Source organism: Ciona robusta, chromosome 1 (assembly GCF_009617815.1).
Source record: "Ciona robusta chromosome 1, ASM961781v2".
Lineage (NCBI taxonomy): Eukaryota > Metazoa > Chordata > Ascidiacea > Phlebobranchia > Cionidae > Ciona > Ciona robusta.
In genome coordinates, this window is record NC_143235.1 from 15,560,002 (window position 1) to 15,569,916 (window position 9,915).

Sequence of the window (9,915 nt, forward strand, 5' to 3'; positions counted from 1 at the left end):
CTTAACGATAATTTCTTCAACACAGTGGTCACTAATGGGTTGTTAGATTATATTTAGCTCATATATAATGACCTGGCTCCTACCTCTCTTATATAAATATAGGATTTCTGTGTTAGTATTGTTTATTTAAAGATATATACAGCAAGGAAGAGAATTCGAGAAAAAGGCACATTATGACATCACACAACATAGTGAATGGTGTATTGTTCCAGCTGTTTGTTCTCATTATGATGTAATCTGTGAAAACAATCAACCAATAATTTATTTCTTTGATTAAAATAACAAAATGTCGTAGTTAACATAAAAAGGGATAATCAGCATAAAATCACTTGTTATTACACTTTACGGGTAAAAACATATTTGCATTTAATTGAAAATATAATAACTATTATAACTTGGAAGTTTTGAATATATTGAACCCACATAACATAATGCATTGTCCCTCGAACAATAAACATTGTTTTCGTCACTTCCTCCAATAGGTCACTTGAGGTCAAACGAAGGTCAAACCCGGAAGATTCCAAAACCAGGGGAATCACCCCCGTACTTCCCCTCAAACTGTAATTCATTTAATAAAAAAGAAACAAATTTTAAGAAAAATTTAAAAAATAGTTTGAACTAAAAATATATTTGGGTTATTTTTATCATAAGGATTTTAATTAGACAAGCAACAATATATATTTTATTTTAAAAATAAAAGTTTAGTTTAAATATTCACCAAGTTTTTACAACTTTATTTAAAAAAACAAAAAAAAACTTTAAGTAAAAAAATAAATAATTTCTAACTTACAAAACTTGCACAGGTTGCCTCCTTGTAAACTGAACGAACAAAATTCGCAACCCGTCCCCATTTATCTCAATCTCGTTTTCGATTTCAAATAAAACGTCGTCACCCGTTGCCCCTGCAGCAACACCTGGTGGATTTGAACAGAGACATAAAAATAATATAAACATTACAGTTGTTAAAATACGCTACGGGTAAAAACTACTTGAGTAAATGCATCAAATAAAAACGTGGCTGCTAAACCGAACATATTCTTACAATGAGTTGTAGTTAATTAAAACAAAATAAATGAAGAAAAAAGTTTTATTTTGTGCAGTTTCACCGAACTTACGTAATATTTGGTTAAACTTTTTCCTCGCTAACGATGGTCGGTCATCCTTGTTATCTGTTGGACCATTGTTGGTTAAAATATAATAGTGATGTCATAATCCCCCACTATTACCTGATAATAAACTAAACTTGTTCGTTCTGCTAGCTTCATGTATAGGATATCTATGAAAATATAAAGAATATTATGACATCATACCTTATATTATGACATCATACCTTATATTATGACATCATACCTTATATTATGACATCATACCTTATATTATGACATCATACCTTATGTTATGACATCATACCTTATATTATGACATCATACCTTATATTATGACATCATACCTTATATTGTGACATCATACCTTATATTATGACATCATACCTTATATTATGACATCATACCTTATATTATCTAGACTATCCATTGACGTTGCTTGATTTAGATTCGAATTCCCTGCAAAGTAATAAACGTTGACCCCAATATTCAATAACCAACCCCACACTGCAGTGTAAGATGGACTGGGTACCCCCCCTTACCTTACCTATATAACCCCAAACCCCCACCTTACCTATATAACCCCAACCCCCCACCTTACCTATATAGCCCCAACCCCCCACCTTACCTACATAACCCCAAACCCCCACCTTACCTATATAACCCCAAACCCCCACCTTACCTATATAACCCCAACCCCCCACCTTACCTACATAACCCCAAACCCCCACCTTACCTATATAGCCCCAACCCCCCACCTTACCTATATAACCCCAACCCCCCACCTTACCTACATAACCCCAAACCCCCACCTTACCTACATAACCCCAACCCCCCACCTTACCTATATAACCCCAAACCCCCACCTTACCTACATAACCCCAAACCCCCACCTTACCTACATAACCCCAACCCCCCACCTTACCTACATAACCCCAACCCCCCACCTTACCTATATAACCCCAAACCCCCACCTTACCTACATAACCCCAACCCCCCACCTTACCTATATAACCCCAAACCCCCACCTTACCTATATAACCCCAACCCCCCACCTTACCTATATAACCCCAACCCCCCCACCTTACCTATATAGCCCCGACCCCCCACCTTACCTATATAGCCCCGACCCCCCACCTTACCTATATAACCCCAACCCCCCACCTTACCTATATAGCCCCAAACCCCCACCTTACCTATATAACCCCAAACCCCCACCTTACCTATATAGCCCCAAACCCCCACCTTACCTATATAACCCCAAACCCCCACCTTACCTATATAACCCCAAACCCCCCACCTTACCTATATAACCCCAACCCCCCACCTTACCTATATAGCCCCAAACCCCCACTTTACCTATATAACCCGAACCCCCCACCTTACCTATATAGCCCCGACCCCCCCACCTTACCTATATAGCCCCAACCCCCCACCTTACCTATATAACCCCAAACCCCCACCTTACCTACATAACCCCAACCCCCCACCTTACCTACATAACCCCAACCCCCCACCTTACCTATATAACCCCAACCCCCCACCTTACCTATATAACCCCAAACCCCCACCTTACCTATATAGCCCCGACCCCCCCACCTTACCTATATAACCCCAACCCCCACCTTACCTATATAACCCCAAACCCCCCACCTTACCTATATAACCCCCAACCCCCACCTTACCTATATAGCCCCAACCCCCCACCTTACCTATATAACCCCAAACCCCCACCTTACCTATATAACCCCAAACCCCACCTTACCTATATAACCCCAACCCCCCACCTTACCTATATAACCCCAAACCCCCACCTTACCTATATAACCCCAAACCCCCACCTTACCTATATAGCCCCAAACCCCCACCTTACCTATATAGCCCCAAACCCCCACCTTACCTATATAGCCCCAACCCCCCACCTTACCTATATAACCCCAAACCCCCACCTTACCTATATAACCCCAAACCCCCACTTTACCTATATAACCCCAAACCCCCACTTTACCTATATAACCCCAAACCCCCACCTTACCTATATAACCCCAAACCCCCATCTTACCTATATAGCCCCAACCCCCCACCTTACCTATATAACCCCAAACCCCCACCTTACCTATATAACCCCGACCCCCACCTTACCTATATAGCCCCAACCCCCCACCTTACCTATATAACCCCAAACCCCCACCTTACCTATATAACCCCAAACCCCCACCTTACCTATATAACCCCAAACCCCCACCTTACCTATATAACCCCAACCCCCACCTTACCTATATAACCCCAAACCCCACCTTACCTATATAGCCCCGACCCCCCACCTTACCTATATAGCCCCAACCCCCACCTTACCTATATAGCCCCAACCCCCCACCTTACCTATATAACCCCAAACCCCCACCTTACCTATATAACCCCAAACCCCACCTTACCTATATAGCCCCAAACCCCCACCTTACCTATATAACCCCAAACCCCCACCTTACCTATATAGCCCCAACCCCCACCTTACCTATATAGCCCCAACCCCCCACCTTACCTATATAGCCCCAACCCCCCACCTTACCTATATAGCCCCAACCCCCCACCTTACCTATATAACCCCAACCCCCACTTTACCTATATAACCCCAAACCCCCACCTTACCTATATAACCCCAACCCCCCACCTTACCTACATAACCCCAAACCCCCACCTTACCTATATAACCCCCCCCCCCACCTTACCTATATAACCCCAACCCCCCACCTTACCTATATAGCCCCAAACCCCCACCTTACCTATATAACCCCAACCCCCCCTTACCTATATAACCCCAAACCCCCACCTTACCTATATAACCCCAACCAGGAATCACTCCACTAGGTGGCCGACTATCCTTGGGTCGGTGTCCGTACCTGAGGTGTACCAATAAACATTATGACATCACAATAAACATTATGACATCACAATTAACATTATGACATAACAACTTACTTCCAAACTTGCAAAGCTCTATATTTAGAAATATTTCGTCCCTTAGTGCCAGATTTTGAATCTCCGAGGATATATTCAACCTGACATAAACATAATATATTATTTATCTTCAAATACAATAATGAAGATTAATCAAAACAACGAAGAAAAGGAAATTGGCAGGCTTTAAACACGCTATGGGTGAAAATTAATTTTTATATAAAAATGTGGGTATTATTACACAGTATGACATCATAATCACCTTATCCCCAGGTTTTAGGTGATGTAACAATGTTTCTTGTGACATCACAATACCCATTCCCCCACAATAACTCTGTATGTTGAAATAAATATTTTCCTCGTAACTTGCGTTGGCATCGCGTCTTATAAACCCGTGGTGAGGTTGTAAGTTTTCATGGATCTTCCCGACTCCTGTGACAAGCGTCAACTTAATGTGACAAGCGTCAATAAAACATAATCTGGTTTGAAGCAATTGCCATTAAGTGTCTTGCCAAAGGACACTAGACCCGCAATGGTAGCAGCGTCGAGCCTCAAAGGGAACTAACAGCAAAACAACAGTCGTTATAACAAAAGTTAAAACAAATGAAAAAGCATTTGGTTAAAAACGTGGCTGTTAAACCTTATAAGAAGCAACTCACAGTGGATTGCAAGTATTTAGTTAAACGGTGTTTTACCAGTTTGTTGTTTCTTTTTCATAATTTGAGTTGGTTTCGAAATTTTGTTCGGTTCAAACTTGTGGTTCGCAGTTCCAGCGACCGAGCTCCATGAACTACACATAGATATCATATATAAACATAGATACCATATATAAACATAGATACCATATATAAACATAGATATCATATATAAACATAGATACCATATATAAACATAGATATCATATATAAACATAGATACCATATATAAACATAGATACCATATATAAACATAGATATCATATAAAAACATAGACATCATATATAAAAATAGACATCATATACTAACGCCATCAATGGTGAAGTTTGAATCGCTGATGCGGAACCCAACGAGGGAAAGGAATCAACCGAATCATTTATGTCTATGACATCATAATGGTTATTATGATTAGGTTGAACAAACGCGGCTACGTTGATCGCTCGCCATTTAGATTTGTGTTCGTCGTATGCTCTTCGTGCATGAACGGTCACTCTGTGGGGTGGGTGTTATTATGACATCATAATCCACATTATGACATAACTATAATATCTCTCCAATTACGATCGCGAAGATTAACAACAAAAGAGAGGTTTAATAAAACAACGAAAAGAAGAGAATTAGTAGCAAAACAACAGTCGTTAAAACACGCTACGGGTAAAAAACTACTTGAGTAAAATTGTCAAATATTAACATGGCCCATTATGACATCACAAACCCATCATGACATCACCTGTCCCCAGGTTGCCACATTAATCTAAGATCATCGTCCACATCGAGGCCACACGAGGCAGCATTGAAGAAAATGTTTTCTTGGAAATCATCTCGAGCGTCAGGTTTAATAAACCCGAACGTTTCACGGAGGTGGCCATCCAGTATTACACCTTAAATTTGGGGGGGGGGTTAATGACGGTTGTAATAATTTCGTACAACTCGTGCCCGCTTACAAGTTACTACGTAACTACGTATGTAACTTTGTGGGTGATTATTTTTATGTGTGGCTAACAGTTTGGACAATCCATTAGTGACCACTGGGTTGGAGCATTTTTTATTTGGAGTGTCTTGCCCAAGGACACATACACCTACAATGGCACCAACAATGAGCTTTAAACTCGTAACTTTTGGTCTAAAGTCACGACACTAAAAAAGTTCAAGCATAAACATAGAAACATTATAACCTGAACAAACAAGAGAGCCATCCTCTTGCAACTTGTACACCGGACCACTTGGTGGGGCTGGCGTGCTACGTGCCGAACCTAAGAGAACAATTGATGATTGTGATGTCATAATGAATTATTATTACAAACCAAAGTTGAAGTCAAGTATTTTATCTTTCTTGCGTTCGTCTCTTGACCCGGGATGTTCCTTTATCTTGTGTGTCTGTGCGTTTACGTGGGTGGTATATTAATATATTTGTAAATAACATTCGGTAGTAAATAAAGAACATTCAAAGAATTATACAAACGTATCTCTCCCATAGATTGTTATTATTTGTTCAAACACGTTTAGGATATTTGGATATTTTGTGCTGAAGGTGTTCAATCTTCCCCACCTTACTGTATAAATGTAACTTTTCCCCTTTGTTAGCAGGGCAACGACAGCACAGATAATTGACTCTCTACCAAGCCACCATGGTTTCAGTCAAGCTTATAAACAAGGATTATGTATTCAACCACCCAAGCCCATTATTCAACCACCCAAGCCCATTATTCAACCACCCAAGCCCATATGGCCAGTTATCCTACTATTGTTGCTACCGGGGGTTAAATACAATTTCACCAACACTTCCCATACATTGGCATCATGACATAACAAACCAAGCAAATAAAACGGACAATATGAAGTAGAAATAAACAGCTTTCTGAGAAAATAAATTCAGAAACTTTTCTATAAAAACTTCTGGTTAAATTAAACTTATTATATTCGGCCAATCACCTTCAAGTCAACCTCGTTAGCGAACACAAAACCAGGGTTGCCGTGACAACCGGGATGTGAACAAACAAAATGTTCGGTTTCCGCGTGTCTCCAATATTCATCAGCGTCTCTGTGATGTCATAATAAACCATTGTGATGTCATAATAATCCATTGTTCACGAAACAATAAGTTTTGTGTTACTGGTAGGAACAAGTGTTATGCAATACACAACCCACAAAAATCATGTCCGACGGATATTTTTGTTTAATTGTATTTCATGGAAACTTGATCTTGAATGTTATTTGGTTACGAGAATCATCCATCTTGGTTTCTACTGTTTTTGTATGTAGCTTATTATTTTACTAATAATAGATGTTATAATAAAATCAATGTTGGCAGTTTACCGATGAGAATTCAAAACAATAAAAACAACCAACTCCTTTATAAAATACAATTATATTAATAAATACAGCAGAGATAATGATAGAATTAATTCACTTACTCGCAATAAACGTGGTTTTCATCAGAACAAATATTACACGAGTAATGATGACGTTGCAAATGATAGAGAAGTTCGTCGTTGTCAAGGTAATGATTGTCACAAAATTCACACCTGGGATGAGAGGTCATGTGAAGTTGGAGATCATCTCGTGAAAATCTTTCACGCTCATGAGTGAAAACCTGATGAAAATAATTATGAAATTACATGAGAGGTAGTGTAGTTTTGTATGACTTGAATTTTGAGTAAACTTTGATTTTTCTTCATACAAAATTTTATTTCATTTTAATTACCTAGAACTCAGTTAAAAAAATTGGATTAAATTATACTGTACGTTGGGTCTTTATTTGACACTTTACACGAGAATTCCTTCTGTTCGTTGTTTTAATTGATTTGATCTTCGCTCCGTATTCGAAAAGATAAATATTATTTATGATGTAATAAATATCAAAACAACACCATTATGACATCACACCTTGCATTGTTTCACACAAATGAAGCAGAAATATTGGTTGTGTTTATTCTCGATGTGTCGTTCAAATTCATCGAAATCTAACATTTCCACCCGACACTTGAGGCAACGATGAGCCAGTAGTTTTCTAAACGATGTTCGGATTAAACGGGCGTGCAAAGTAACTTGTAAGCGGGCACGAGGCGTTATAATCACTGTCGTTGCCCCGCCATAAACTTGTCAAATATTATAATACATCCCAACCTTTGTTTATTTTGTATTTCTTGATCTTCGAACAAAACCCCGTGCGCGCCGTCTTTCACGAACCTCGTCGAATCGAGTTGATTCATCGGTGATAATCGTTTGGTGAATACAACCTATTGTGATGTGTGATGTCATATTATTAACTATTATGTCATAAGATTAACTATGATGTCATAGCCTTCTGGGACACATATGGTGAGGTCCATATGGCAGCACCCTGGGTGTTGGGGTAATGGGACAACTCTAAATAGTCTGGTGTCTTAAACATAGACAACACAGGGTTCAAAGCTTGGTGATGCTACCATTGTGGGCGTATGTGTCCTTGGGCAAGACACTTTAGGACAATTGTTCCAACCCAGTGGTCACTAATGTGGCTGCCCAACCCTTCGAGAAAGTTACATTTATTTAAATCTCAGGTCCCTCTCAGCATCATCCACATAAAATATTATGATGTCATAAATACCTCGTGCAATCGTGCGCGACATATATGGCATTGTTTGTCATCACATAGAAACCTCATCTTTGTACAGCAACTATGACATCACAATAAACATCATTATTGCTACTATGATGTAATAAATACATTGACTTCTGGTCAAACATTAATTTTATTTCACCATCGTTTGTGCGCCCATACACCAAGCCACCATCATAATATGACGTGATATATTTGTTGCGTCGTAACTTGATGATGTTTCGCAATCAAACGAAATGTTGATGAAATAAAATAAATGTTTCGCCAAAACTCTAATATTATTATTATAACAAGTTATAACAACCCTAATAAAAACACAAAAAAACACAAGTCATCTTTTAATATAAATAAAATCACAATATTTGCTTGTTTAAAAATATTGTTAAATATTTTCAACCACACTTATAGTGAACATATACCTTCTAAACACCACCAACCTGTAACAAAGGGGATGAAAACAAATCCCAAACGCAAAAATCTCGATCGTTTCCAAACATAACGAACAAGTGGGCGACGAACGAAGACTTTGAACTGGGGGAGGGATTATTTGGATTAAACAACAAAATTTTTATTTAATTACAAGGTAACGTTAAACAATATAGCAAAAAATGGGAATTAAGAACAAAACGAAATAAAATAATCAACAAAGCATGGATTACTTGTGTTTTCCACAGCACCGCTGGTGGGTGGGGCCGGGATTTGGGGGACAAGGGGGTGACTTTTAGGGGTGATGGGGGTTTCCCCATGCACAAGAACAACTGTGTCTTCGATCACGACGAAATTATCCGGGTGGTTTTGAAGAAACTTGTTAAATCCTACTTTCTGTGGTGGAAAAATATGGTTGGTATGTCAGCGTTTCTGTTAAGCTCGATTAGAGGAAGCATCGAGCCTTGAACCCGAGTATTTGGTCTCTAACATCACCATGATATACCAGGTGACCCTTTAGCAAGTGACTCGTGAAAATTTTGCACATTCTATGATGTAATAATCTAATCTTGGTTAAGTTAATGGCCCGAGTGTTAAATATGGTGACGCACCACGATTTCGCGCTTTTTTAAACTTTTTTCAAAAGAAAATTAGACAGGGATATCAGTGAGGCCTAAGGAACAATTTGAGACCAGACATTTAAATGATCATAATACCAACCACAGCCCACCTTTAAATGCTTCTTCTCCTTTTTATTCAACTCTGCCACCCTCCCACCCAGCGAACTTACATTCATCATCTCACTTGGTTGGTTCATTAAAACTTTGGTAAAGTGATCGACTACGCGTGCTTCCATTGTTGCTGCTTGTGACGTCACAATAAAAACAATTAAACTACTTTTTCTAAGATATATTCTAGAATATATAATCTGGAATAGAAAGAGATCGAAAATATGTCCCATCTTGCCCCACCTTTGCAAATTTTCTAGAACGTTTCAACGAACAAATAAACGTCCCAGAACTTTGACAAGGAACAATCAACTAATAACAAAGAGGGATTGCGACATTTTACCTTCTGCAAAAGTACCTTGACGGGGAAGTCCCGACCGCGCAACATTAGTTTTGATGACGT

At 39.1% G+C, this 9,915-nt stretch overlaps 1 protein-coding gene across 3 annotated transcripts; it reads right to left on the reverse strand.

The window, feature by feature from the left end:
- Positions 1 to 104: 104 nt before the first annotated feature.
- LOC149743727 (uncharacterized) lies at positions 105 to 9,759 on the reverse strand. Of its 3 annotated transcripts, XM_089881458.1 has the most exons (22): positions 9,515 to 9,742; positions 9,018 to 9,180; positions 8,796 to 8,889; positions 8,347 to 8,416; positions 7,884 to 7,996; positions 7,644 to 7,767; positions 7,172 to 7,350; positions 6,690 to 6,798; positions 6,062 to 6,134; positions 5,933 to 6,010; positions 5,488 to 5,638; positions 5,067 to 5,249; positions 4,757 to 4,851; positions 4,324 to 4,493; positions 4,083 to 4,162; positions 3,939 to 4,003; positions 1,511 to 1,562; positions 1,227 to 1,276; positions 1,116 to 1,169; positions 791 to 914; positions 424 to 558; positions 105 to 237 (listed from the first exon to the last, which is right to left on the reverse strand). In XM_089881458.1, the coding sequence occupies exons 1-22, from the start codon at positions 9,638 to 9,640 to the stop codon at positions 180 to 182; spliced, it is 2,346 nt and encodes a 781-aa protein (XP_089737584.1). In that variant the 5' UTR covers positions 9,641 to 9,742; the 3' UTR covers positions 105 to 179. The 3 variants fall into 3 exon arrangements, with proteins under 3 accessions (XP_089737584.1, XP_089737600.1, XP_089737591.1); XM_089881474.1 differs by lacking the exon at positions 9,018 to 9,180; XM_089881465.1 differs by lacking the exons at positions 105 to 237; positions 424 to 558; positions 791 to 914; positions 1,116 to 1,169; positions 1,227 to 1,276 and adding an exon at positions 1,280 to 1,310 and having other exon boundaries at positions 1,471 to 1,562; positions 9,515 to 9,759.
- Between the last annotated feature and the right edge of the window lie 156 nt (positions 9,760 to 9,915).

What these genes read in the sequence shown, in the direction of transcription:
- LOC149743727 (XM_089881458.1), bottom strand. Translation starts at nt 9,640, where the DNA reads ATGGAAGCACGCGTAGTCGATCACTTTACCAAAGTTTTAATGAACCAA. An exon ending in CTAACGAGGTTGACTTGAAG is followed by an intron (nt 6,135 to 6,689) that starts GTGATTGGCCGA and finishes GTAAACGCACAG; the next exon opens with ACACACAAGATAAAGGAACA. An exon ending in AGGCAACCTGTGCAAGTTTT is followed by an intron (nt 559 to 790) that starts GTAAGTTAGAAA and finishes AATGAATTACAG; the next exon opens with TTTGAGGGGAAGTACGGGGG.